General features: G+C 41.2%; 1 protein-coding gene across 28 annotated transcripts; it reads left to right on the top strand.

Moving 5' to 3' along the window:
* The first annotated feature begins 1,716 nt into the window (after window positions 1-1,716).
* Window positions 1,717-12,442, top strand: LOC118377143 (B- and T-lymphocyte attenuator-like). Of its 28 annotated transcripts, XR_008090003.1 has the most exons (10): window positions 1,751-2,225; window positions 2,475-2,789; window positions 4,669-4,710; window positions 4,821-4,952; window positions 5,054-5,091; window positions 5,962-8,003; window positions 8,334-8,399; window positions 8,697-8,861; window positions 9,885-9,950; window positions 10,149-12,442. XR_008090003.1 is itself a non-coding variant. In XM_052493314.1 (9 exons), exons 7-9 carry the CDS (start codon window positions 7,944-7,946, stop codon window positions 10,446-10,448), a joined length of 1,878 nt encoding a protein of 625 aa, XP_052349274.1. In that variant the 5' UTR covers window positions 1,717-2,225; window positions 2,475-2,789; window positions 3,200-3,287; window positions 4,669-4,710; window positions 4,821-4,952; window positions 5,054-5,091; window positions 5,962-7,943; the 3' UTR covers window positions 10,449-12,442. The 28 variants fall into 28 exon arrangements, 25 of the variants coding, with proteins under 25 accessions (XP_052349274.1, XP_052349271.1, XP_052349285.1 ...); XM_052493314.1 differs by adding an exon at window positions 3,200-3,287 and having other exon boundaries at window positions 1,717-2,225; window positions 8,697-12,442; XR_008090002.1 differs by having other exon boundaries at window positions 9,885-12,442.
* Window positions 12,443-12,826: the final 384 nt, after the last annotated feature.

Here is a 12,826-nt window from a genome sequence, read left to right as displayed (position 1 = left end):
CCCGAAGTGAGAGGGCCAGGAGGTATGCGGTCAACAATGCTTGACTCAGGGAGGAGGACGCCCCTGCCATGCATAGTCCCATGGGATGTTGGCTATCAACAACAAGGCAACTCCTATGACTAATTGGGAATGGGACGCAAGCGTAGGATTGATCACCCTGTCGCTGGCCGCCTTTGGGGAGGGTGTATAGTGTGAATGGCCGAAACACCCTAGGAACCAAAGGTACACTACTGACGATGCGCTCCCCAAATTTCACCACGCTCACTGTTCATTAACTCTTGGAAGTGCTTGCACAAAGGATAGTAACATCTCATCCTGTCTTCTTGGAATCGATGAAGCTGGATTTAACCTTGCCAAAACACGGCGCAGAGGAAGGAATGTTATAGGTCAAAGGGTCACTGTGGAGGTTCCAGGCCAAAGGGGGGGAAATATCACCATGTGTGCTGCAATGGCCAATGATGGTTTGCTTCTCAACACACCACTCATTGGCCCATACAACACAGAAAGGCTTATAGCTTTCCTAGAACAGTTGTGCCCACTGTCGTTTAGCAATCTCAAAAAACTGTAAGAATAAATTGTTATTTTCAATGATGGCCTAGGAACAGTGGGTTAACTGCCTATTCAGGCGCAGAAGGACAGATTTGTACCTTGTCAGCTTGGGGATTTGAACTTGCAACCTTTCAGTTAATAGTCCAACGCTACAACCACTAGGCTACCCTGCCGTGTACAAAAGATAGCCCTATTTGGTAAAATACCAAGTCCATATTATGGCAGGAACAGCTCAAATAAGCAAAGAGAAATGACAGTCCATCATTACTTTAAGACATGAAGGTCAGTCAATTCTGAGAATTTCAAGAACTTTGAAAGTTTCTTCAAGTGCAGTCGCAAAAACCATCAAGCGCTATGATGAGTTACCAGCCTAAGACATTTCAGCCCAAATAAATGCTTCACAGAGTTCAAGAAACAGACACATCTCAACATCAACTGTTCAGAGTAGACTGTGTGAATCAGGCCTTCAGAGTCGAATTGCTGCAAAGAAACCACTACAAAAGGACACCAATAAGAACAAGAGACTTACTTGGTCCAAGAAACACGAGCAATGGACATTAGACTGGTGGAAATCTGTCCTTGAGTCCAAATGGTCCCAACCGCCGTGTCTTTGTGAGATGCGAAGTAGGTGAACGGATGATCTCCGGATGTGTGATCCCACTGTGAAGCATGGAGGAGGAGTTGTGATGGTGTGGGGGAGCTTTGCTGGTGACACTGTCTGTGATTTATTTAGAATTCAAGGCACACTTAACCAGCATGGCTATTACAGCACTCTGCAGCGATACATCATCCCATCTGGTTTTCTCTTAGTGGGACAATCGTTTGTTTTTCAGCAGATCGCTACTTTGAAGAATATAACATCTAAAATATGTTTTGATTTGTTTAACACTTTTTTGGTTATTACATGATTCCAAATGTTTTATTTCATAACTTTATTTCATTATTCTACAATGTGGAAAATAGTACAAATAAAGAAAAACCCTTGAATGGTACTGTACATCACAGAAGACTTGAATGGTACTGTACATCACAGAAGACTTGAATGGTACTGTACATCACAGAAGACTTGAATGGTACTGTACATCACAGAAGACTTGAATGGTACTGTACATCACAGAAGACTGAATTGTAACAAAACTGTTTGACATAGATTCACTGGTTTGTATAAGCAAAAAAAAAATGAAATTATGAAAAATATTAATAGCATTCCACCCATGAGGCCACTAGTTCATCTGACTGCAGGAAAGGGCTGCTAAATCAATTGAATGAGCAACATTTATGCAAAGTCCTCCAATGGTACCCCTGAAGAGACATGGAATAAAAAGACAGGTAGCCCTATGATACAAAACACAACCCAACATCAGTAGCTACAGAAAAGTTGGCTATGTCAGGTATGCTGATGTAGTAGGGCAGGAAGTGAAAACCACTAAGATACGCAGGAGAGAGAGAGAAGGAGAGAGAGTGAGAGAAAGAGAGAGATCGACAGTACATATCATCAGTGTCACTTCATGTGCGTATACACAGAGGGTCTGCTCTAACTGAGTGACACGGACGTGACCTGTTTTGAGAGCTCATAAGACATTGCATCTTTGCTCTGATGTACCGTCCGCGTTCTGACCACATCCTGCTGGTCCTATGCCTCCTGTTTCTGCTCTGTGTCCATGGCAACACTCAAGGTAAGATGCCAATTTGTGTCATACCATGCAAAACAAATAATTTCCGTGCTACATTATGATCCACAAAAAATACAGTTCAAGAGGGGTGATGGACAGTATCAAAAACTTCTCAACTGACTTCTGAATGAAGTATGAGAGGTCATCATGTTTGAATGGATTATATGATCAATGTGATCCAGTGTGATCTACAGCATGAGCAGTATGAACCATTAGTCATTCATTTCAGCTGATTCCACTATCTTTTTTCAGACCAAGGCCCTACATGTGAGGTGCGAGTGAAAAGAAACACCATTTGGAATGCTGTCCCTCAGAAAGCCCTAACAATCAACTGCCCTGTGAGACACTGTGGAGAAAAGCTACACGCCACCTGGTGTAGATTTGTGGATCTATTAAACTGCGAACAGATACATGAGACAGAGCAAGTCACATTTGGATGGAGGCAAAAAGATATTTTGATTTTGAATTTTAAAAAGATATCTATCAATGACGATGGTTTGTACAGATGTGGAGTTGCTGAAAATGGGTCAACAACTGTTAGCCATGCTATCAAAGTCTCTGTCTCAGGTAACCAACCAAAGCTAATTTAATCTTTCAATCTAATGTCTTAGGATGGATCGATAGATACTAAGTTGTTCTGGAAGCCGTTGTTGTCTGACAAACGTCCGGGGGCGGCCTAGGAAAAACATTAAGCCCTGGCATTTTAGCCACACATTACCGCTTGTGCACCATCATGCACTATTACATTTAGAGCCAATCTATTAAGGAACTGGCAATACATCTGTGTTGCCCTGTTTTCTTCCTAACTCCACTGCACTCACCTCTGAACTGCCTCTGCTAAGCCTCCCCATATAGTTAGTGACCTTACATATATAATATAGAGCCAAAATGGTAAAACTGACAGTACATATGTGTCAGTGTGTGTCTCTCTCTATTCCTACCTCCACTGCACTTGACTGCTGAGCTGTCTGGAACAGTAGCTGTCTGTGCTGCTAAGCCTAGCATAACTGGGACCAGAAGACCAGGGGACCACACTGCCTGTGCTGGGCCCAGCAGTCCCCTAGGGTAACAATTTATTTAATGGTCCATAATAAACCATTATTAAGGCATTTATAAGGCATTTACAAAGTGTTTGCTCACCATTTGTGACTCATTACTCCCATATTTGTAAATGTTAGTAAGCTAGTTATTCACACATTCACACATATATTAAACATCCTGTGTTGTGTGTCCTTTACCAGGTACTGCAGGAATGTCTACCATGGCAAGCTCATCTTTTTCCCTGAGAAATTACATTGGTCACTCAAAACATTTATAAAGTATTTAGATAACACAACGTGCCATTGGAACACAGGAGTGATGGTTGCTGATAATGGGCCTCTGTAAGCCTATGTAGATATTCCATAAAAAATCTACAGTTTCTAGCTAAAATGGTCATTTACAGCATTAGCCATGTCTACACTGTATTTCTGATCAATGTTATGTTATTTTAATGGACAAAAAATGTGCTTTTCTTTCAAAAACCCCAAAGTGAGTCCAAACTTTTGAACAGTAGTGTATGTATACATGTATATATATATATATATATATATATATATATATATATATATATATATATATATATATATATATATATATATATATACACAGACAGTCCTTGAATTGACCTTTAACATAGGATTATCAATTATTGTGCATTAATTCAGTGTTTCATTGTAATACATGATGACTTGAATAAAAAGCAGTGGCACTGTATGTAATGTCTTATGTCTATTGACTTATATGTCATACAAGACAATCAAATGACTTTTTAGGTTATAGCAAGTTAATACCTGTCATATCTGTTACCCTGAATCCCCCTTCCCTAATTTAGGCCTAGGTGTTATTTAGCCTACTAGTTCATACCATATACTGGTATCTGTGTCAGTGTCTGTCTTTCTCTGTTTTGTCCCAACCTTGACTGCACTGTCTTTTACAGCAGCAGCTGATCTGTTGGTGCTAAGCCTAGCATCATTTATCAGCACAGACACAGGCACAGCATTCGGTCCAGCAGAACCAGAACTTTTTGAAAATAAGTTGGTTAATTTCACACATTTAGCAGTGTTGGCCTCAAGCATTTATTCGATCTCTAACTTTTCCCGCACCGTTTTTCCATTTTTTTGCGATCCATGATCTAGGCTGACTGATGACAGAGTTCTAGCTGGTCTCTTTGCTGATGTGCATTTGACTTTGAATGTGCATTTTATGTGTGACCTCAGCTCAGCCCACTGGTCAGGCAAATGTTCAAATATATTATTTTGATAACATAATAATATACAGGCCCATCGACCACTGGCAGTGCCCCTTTTTATTTTTTTGTTCCTCCCCAAAAATACATTTGTCGATTTTTCGAACATTTGTCGAATTGCCAGATGGCTAATCCGCTTATGCAAACTTCTTTCTATAGATAGCAACCTGGAGATTACAAGCACAGCAGACCACAACACAAGTAAGACCATGTTTTATGCATTTTACCAGGCATTCAGTCACATTACATTAACTAGTAGGCCTATGTGACAACTGTGTCTGTCGTTAAGACCTGTCTTACTACTCTAACAGATGACTCAACGGGTGCAAGGCGTGATAGGAATGATCCAAGCTTCATGCCTTATGTTTACATCTGTGTGGGAATAGTAGTCCTGGTGGTCATTGTGACAGCATTTTCTTTCTTCTGTCTACATGCATATAAAGGTGAGTAACGCTATTGATTTAATACTGAAAATGTATGTTTTTTTACAAGGTTGAAATAAAGAATTCAAATGTTACGTTTCTACAATGGATGTCTTTTTCAGGACCCAGCAGGTCAACAGAAAATAGAACAAAGAAGCAGGTAAAGCAATAAAATAATTGTATTTCTTACAGCATCTCATAATTAACCAACATGGCATCTGTTAACATGACAATACCGGTCCTCAGTACACCTGCTTGCATGTGAAGGCTAAACGTAATGAAGGGTAGCATTACTATGCTGCCATGTCTAAATGCCTCTGTCTAAATCAGATATGGGCAACTTTGATGGGGGTGGGTGTGAACTCACAAGCCGCAGTCGCTTGCAGGTCTTCCTACCCACGTCCATACACATCCACACACTAACCTTTTGAGGGACCTAAGTGCAATTATACACATTTTGCCATGGGGCTTAGAGAAAATTGAGCCGTTTTAAAGCAAGTTTGCTGCAATTCTGCACATTTTACCATGGTGCGGAGAGGAGATTTTGCAATTTTATAACAACTTTTGATGCAAGTTTTATAGCAAAAAAAAATGTTTGCTAATTTTTTACAGCTAATTTCCTGTAATTCTGTAATTTCCTGTAATTCTACACATTTTGATTTGACATTTTTAATATGATATTAGTAATTTGATCATGACTAATAGAAGTTTAGATAGCTGGCTCAACTAATTTACCAATCTAAAACATTTGAGCTGACACAGGCTGATTGAGGTACTGTCAGTGACTGACATAACAAGAGAAAAACTGCTGATGCACGACCACATTTTGAAATTTCACCTCCTGTATTCTACTTTTCTAACTATCAACAGTAAGTTGAGACCCCGACTGAATTTTCTTTCTCCCAAAATAATAATAACAATAATATGAATGATATTTTGGGGAGGAGGGATTGATCCACGGGTCTTAAAAAGGGGGGCCGCCAGATGCCCATCCCTGGTCTAAATGTCTCTTCCTGTGTTTATGACACAGGAGATGTCCACACTGGCAGCACCATGTCCAGACCTCTCCTTCAACCCTGAGGGAACCTTTCCATCATCACCATCCACCCCAAACCCCGTACAGCCTGCCAATCTCTATGACAACGGTCTCTACTGTAACCACATCAATGGGGAAAATGGAGCTCTACCATCCTCCAACAACAGAGCAGGAGGTCAAGTGTCAAGCCACCTTGTGTATGCTTCCCTGAACCACGAGACCACCAGGGGGTCCCTGAGATCACCCCATATTCCGACCCCGCAGGATACGTTCTCTGAGTACGCAGCCATCCGGGTCTACTCAGCACTGAGAGAGACCTCAGCCAGACCCTAACAGTACAGTGCTGTAAGTTGTGTTCTTTGATGGTTGTTTTCACACAGAGGAAGAGGAAAGCTGAACATTTTTGTTTATGAAAATTTGACTCATCGGGGGATCTGTTTTCATATTATATTTTTTGGGGGCACTTTGGGGGCGGCAGGGTAGCTTAGTTGTTAGAGCGTTGGACTAGTAACCGGAAGGTTGCAAGTTCAAATCCCCGAGCTGACAAGGTACAAATCTGTCGTCCTGCCCCTGAACAGGCAGTTAACCCACTGTTCCCAGGCCGTCATTGAAAATAAGAATTTGTTCTTAACTGACTTGCCTGGTTAAATAAAGGTAAAATAAAAAATAAAATATAATTGTCACGCACTCAATGACACACACTTCCTGGTGTAATTGCAACGGTGAGCAATGTGTTAACCGCAGTGCAGCAGTGTTTGAGAGAAGAAGATGTAAAGGTGACTGAGAGGTGTTAGAACTAGAGAGCATGTGCTTCTGAGTGAACATCCTTCACATCAGAGTTAGAGGAGCAAAGGTGTCGCTAACTCTCACTTCAAGATATTTCACACATAATGATGGGAAAACCATCATTTGTTAATTACTATCAAGAAATACATGGTATATTCAAAAGTATGTGGACACCCATTCAAATGAGTGGATTTGGCTATTTCAGCCACATCATTGCTAGCAGGTGTATAAAATTGAGCACACAGCCATTCAATCTCCATAAACAAACACTGTCAGTAGAATGGCCTTACTGAAGAGCTCAGTGACTTTCAACATGGCATCGTCATAGAATGCCACCTTTCCAAATAGTTAGTTTGTCAAATTTCTGTCCTGCTTGAGCTGCCCGGGTCAACTGTAAGTACTGTTATTGTGAAGTGAAACGTCTAGGAGCAAAAAAAATCGCACAGAACGGGACCGCCGAGTGCTGAAGAGCAGCTTGTAAAAATCGTCTCTCCTCGGTTGCAACACTCACTTCCAAGTACCAAACTGCCTCTCCAAGCAATGTCAGCTGTTCGTCAAGAGATTCATGAAATGGGTTTCCATGGCCTAGTAGCTGCACACAAGCCTAAGATCACCATGCGCAATGCCAAGTGTTGGCTGAAGTGATGTAAAGCTCGCCGCCATTGGACTCTGGAGCAGTGGAAATGTGTTCTCTAGAGTGATGAATCACGCATCACCATCTGGCAGTCCGATGGATGAATTTGTTTTTGGGGCTGATTTTAATAGTCTGGGCCAGCAAAATTGCTGCAGCAATGACCCAACATCTAGTGGAAAGCCTTCCCAGAACAGTGGAGGCTGTTATGGCAGCAAAAAGTTGACCAACTCCATATTATGATTTCGGAATTAGATATTCGACAAGCAGGTGTCCACATACTTTTGGTCTTTTAGAGTGTATTTTAATGATAAAATCCATTAGCTATTTTGGTGATTATAAGTGAGGATATAAAAGTGGGAAATGATTCATACCTAACATTTTATGACTCTGTGTGTGTTTAGGTGTGTGTGTGTGTGTGTGTGTGTGTGTGTGTGTGGGTCTGCTTGTGACTCATTCAGTAAGTGATATATATGTACATGAACGAGTTCATGTGTTAGCATGTGTGTGCTGGCTACAGGTTAATGTGTTTGCACGCGTGTGCTGGCTACAGGTTAATATGTTAGCAAGCGTGTGCTGGCTACAGGTTAATGTGTTAGCAAGCGTGTGCTGGCTACAGGTTAATATGTTAGCAAGCGTGTGCTGGCTACAGGTTAATGTGTTAGCAAGCGTGTGCTGGCTACAGGTTAATGTGTTAGCAAGCGTATGCTGGCTACAGGTTAATATGTTAGCAAGCGTGTGCTGGCTACAGGTTAATGTGTTAGCAAGCGTGTGCTGGCTACAGGTTAATACGTTAGCAAGCGTGTGCTGGCTACAGGTTAATGTGATTGCACGCATGTGCTGGCTACAGGTTAATATGTTAGCAAGCGTGTGCTGGCTACAGGTTAATATGTTAGCAAGCGTGTGCTGGCTACAGGTTAATGTGTTAGCAAGCGTGTGCTGGCTACAGGTTAATACGTTAGCATGCGTGTGCTGGCTACAGGTTAATACGTTAGCATGCGTGTGCTGGCTACAGGTTAATATGTTAGCAAGCGTGTGCTGGCTACAGGTTAATGTGTTAGCAAGCGTGTGCTGGCTACAGGTTAATACGTTAGCAAGCGTGTGCTGGCTACAGGTTAATATGTTAGCAAGCGTGTGCTGGCTACAGGTTAATATGTTAGCAAGCGTGTGCTGGCTACAGGTTAATATGTTAGCAAGCGTGTGCTGGCTACAGGTTAATACGTTAGCAAGCGTGTGCTGGCTACAGGTTAATATGTTAGCAAGCGTGTGCTGGCTACAGGTTAATGTGTTAGCAAGCGTGTGCTGGCTACAGGTTAATACGTTAGCATGCGTGTGCTGGCTACAGGTTAATACGTTAGCATGCGTGTGCTGGCTACAGGTTAATACGTTAGCATGCGTGTGCTGGCTACAGGTTAATACGTTAGCATGCGTGTGCTGGCTACAGGTTAATACGTTAGCAAGCGTGTGCTGGCTACAGGTTAATACGTTAGCATGCGTGTGCTGGCTACAGGTTAATACGTTAGCATGCGTGTGCTGGCTACAGGTTAATACGTTAGCATGCGTGTGCTGGCTACAGGTTAATACGTTAGCATGCGTGTGCTGGCTACAGGTTAATACGTTAGCATGCGTGTGCTGGCTACAGGTTAATATGTTAGCATGCGTGTGCTGGCTACAGGTTAATACGTTAGCAAGTGTGTGCTGGCTACAGGTTAATGTGTTTGTATGCGTGTGCTGGCTACAGGTTAATACGTTAGCAAGTGTGTGCTGGCTACAGGTTAATACGTTAGCAAGTGTGTGCTGGCTACAGGTTAATACGTTAGCAAGCGTGTGCTGGCTACAGGTTAATACGTTAGCAAGTGTGTGCTGGCTACAGGTTAATACGTTAGCAAGCGTGTGCTGGCTACAGGTTAATACGTTAGCAAGTGTGTGCTGGCTACAGGTTAATACGTTAGCAAGCGTGTGCTGGCTACAGGTTAATATGTTAGCAAGCGTGTGCTGGCTACAGGTTAATATGTTAGCATGCGTGTGCTGGCTACAGGTTAATACATTAGCATGCGTGTGCTGGCTACAGGTTAATGTGTTTGTATGCGTGTGCTGGCTACAGGTTAATATGTTAGCATGCGTGTGCTGGCTACAGGTTAATATGTTAGCATGCGTGTGCTGGCTACAGGTTAATACATTAGCATGCGTGTGCTGGCTACAGGTTAATACGTTAGCATGCGTGTGCTGGCTACAGGTTAATACGTTAGCAAGCGTGTGCTGGCTACAGGTTAATACGTTAGCAAGTGTGTGCTGGCTACAGGTTAATACGTTAGCAAGCGTGTGCTGGCTACAGGTTAATACGTTAGCAAGTGTGTGCTGGCTACAGGTTAATGTGTTTGTATGCGTGTGCTGGCTACAGGTTAATATGTTAGCAAGCGTGTGCTGGCTACAGGTTAATGTGTTAGCAAGCGTGTGCTGGCTACAGGTTAATGTGTTAGCAAGCGTGTGCTGGCTACAGGTTAATACGTTAGCAAGCGTGTGCTGGCTACAGGTTAATGTGTTTGTATGCGTGTGCTGGCTACAGGTTAATGTGTTTGTATGCGTGTGCTGGCTACAGGTTAATACGTTAGCAAGCGTGTGCTGGCTTCAGGTTAATATGTTAGCAAGCGTGTGCTGGCTACAGGTTAATACGTTAGCAAGCGTGTGCTGGCTACAGGTTAATGTGTTTGTATGCGTGTGCTGGCTACAGGTTAATACGTTAGCATGCGTGTGCTGGCTACAGGTTAATACGTTAGCAAGCGTGTGCTGGCTACAGGTTAATACGTTAGCAAGCGTGTGCTGGCTACAGGTTAATGTGTTTGTATGCGTGTGCTGGCTACAGGTTAATACGTTAGCAAGCGTGTGCTGGCTACAGGTTAATACGTTAGCAAGCGTGTGCTGGCTACAGGTTAATGTGTTTGTATGCGTGTGCTGGCTACAGGTTAATGTGTTTGTATGCGTGTGCTGGCTACAGGTTAATGTGTTTGTATGCGTGTGCTGGCTACAGGTTGGGGAGCATTCCATGGTTTATGTAAAATGTTGAGCTCACTATATTCTGTAACCCAAACAGTGAGTCACTGCAAATAGATATGTTCTCCCTCTTCAGAGACTATGGAAATGTCATGTAAATGTAACATGAATGAAAATGACCGTTTCTCTATGGCTATATGAAGATGACTGTTTCTTTATGGCTATATGATGATGACTGTTTCTCTATGGCTATATGAAGATGACTGTTTTTCTATGGCTATATGAAGATGACTGTTTCTCTATGGCTATATGAAGATGACTGTTTCTCTATGGCTATATGAAGATGACTGTTTCTCTATGGCTATATGATGATGACGGTAATACTTTGCGTAAATGTGATGTTATGTTGGTGTGGCATGATTGTGATCAAGCGGAACATACAGTGACACATTTTAGTCTCAGTTATTGTTGGGTTGGAAACATCTTACAGTAGTTTGAAACCTCACAATTTAAAATTAAGGTTACATGATCACTATGCAGCTCAACTCAATTACAATACATTCACCAGAGACTAGTGATGTCCCTCATTGTGTTGTAAATTGTGACAGTCATAGAGTATTACCATATGAAGAAGGAATGGCTGTTTTTTGAGAGTGCAGAATGAAGCTTTGGTCTTGTCTTACTGGTAATGCCTTTGGTCCCTACACTGCTTCCGTATGTGTTCTGGTAAAATCCTGAGTGAGTGAGTGGTTACTGTAAAGTACTGGGGTTTTCTTTGTGCACCAGATACAGACCCTGTCCTGCACAAGGCTGTGTGCTTGTGGTTTAAAAACACAGTGCACAGGAAGTGCTAGGAGCAGCCCACCACACCAAGACAGCGAGAAACTCTATGCTCTTAGAGATGATGTTAATTCAGAGAGAAACTCTATGCTCAAATAGATTGTTTATTCAGAGAAACTCTATGCTCAGAGAGATAATGTTTATTCAGACAGAAACTCTATGCTCAAATAGATTGTTTATTCAGAGAGAAACTCTCTGCTCAAATAGATTGTTTATTCAGAGAGAAACTATGCTCAGAGAGATAATGTTTATTCAGACAGAAACTCTATGCACAGAGAGATAATGTTTATTCAGACAGAAACTCTATGCTCAGAGAGATGATGTTTATTCAGAGATAAACTCTATGCTCAAATAGATTGTTTATTCAGAGATAAACTCTATGCTCAGAGAGATAATGTTTATTCAGACAGAAACTCTATGCTCAATTAGATTGTTTATTCAGAGAGAAACTCTATGCTCAGAGAGATAATGTTTATTCAGAGAGAAACTCTATGCTCAGAGAGATAATGTTTATTCAGAGAGAAACTATGCTCAGAGAGATTATGTTTATTCAGAGAGAAACTCTATGCTCAGAGAGATAATGTTTATTCAGAGATAAACTCTATGCTCAGAGAGATAATGTTTATTCAGAGAGAAACTATGCTCAGAGAGATTATGTTTATTCAGAGAGAAACTCTATGCTCAGAGAGATAATGTTTATTCAGAGATAAACTCTATGCTCAGAGAGATAATGTTTATTCAGACAGAAACTCTATGCTCAGAGAGATTGTGTTTATTCAGAGATAAACTCTATGCTCAGAGAGATAATGTTTATTCAGACAGAAACTCTATGCTCAGAGAGATAATGTTTATTCAGACAGAAACTCTATGCTCAGAGAGATTATGTTTATTCAGAGAGAAACTCTATGCTCAGAGAGATAATGTTTATTCAGAGATAAACTCTATGCTCAGAGAGATAATGTTTATTCAGACAGAAACTCTATGCTCAGAGAGATGATGTTTATTCAGAGATAAACTCTATGCTCAGAGAGATAATGTTTATTCAGAGATAAACTCTATGCTCAGAGAGATAATGTTTATTCAGACAGAAACTCTATGCTCAGAGAGATTGTGTTTATTCAGAGATAAACTCTATGCACAGAGAGATTATGTTTATTCAGAGAGAAACTCTATGCTCAGAGAGATTATGTTTATTCAGAGAGAAACTCTATGCACTGAGAGATTATGTTTATTGCTATGCTCAGAGAGATTATGTTTATTCAGAGAGAAACTCTATGCTCAGAGAGATAATGTTTATTCAGAGAGAAACTATGCTCAGAGAGATAATGTTTATTCAGAGAGAAACTCTATGCTCAGAGAGATAATGTTTATTCAGAGATAAACTCTATGCTCAGAGAGATAATGTTTATTCAGACAGAAACTCTATGCTCAGAGAGATGATGTTTATTCAGAGATAAACTCTATGCTCAAATAGATTGTTTATTCAGAGATAAACTCTATGCTCAGAGAGATAATGTTTATTCAGACAGAAACTCTATGCACTGAGAGATTATGTTTATTCAGAGAAAAACTCTATGCTCAGAGAGATTATGTTTATTCAGAGAGAAACTC

Source organism: Oncorhynchus keta, chromosome 34 (assembly GCF_023373465.1).
Source record: "Oncorhynchus keta strain PuntledgeMale-10-30-2019 chromosome 34, Oket_V2, whole genome shotgun sequence".
NCBI lineage: Eukaryota > Metazoa > Chordata > Actinopteri > Salmoniformes > Salmonidae > Oncorhynchus > Oncorhynchus keta.
Note: the sequence above shows the minus strand (reverse complement) of the source record. Positions and strands in the feature narration are given on the sequence as shown.

Excerpts from the sequence above, each read along its gene's own strand:
- LOC118377143 (XM_052493307.1), top strand. The coding sequence starts at position 8,220 with ATGTGCTGGCTACAGGTTAATATGTTAGCAAGCGTGTGCTGGCTACAG. Across the intron at positions 8,400-8,696 it reads CATGCGTGTGCTGGCTACAG|GTTAATACGTTAGCATGCGT; the intron begins GTTAATATGTTA and ends TGCTGGCTACAG.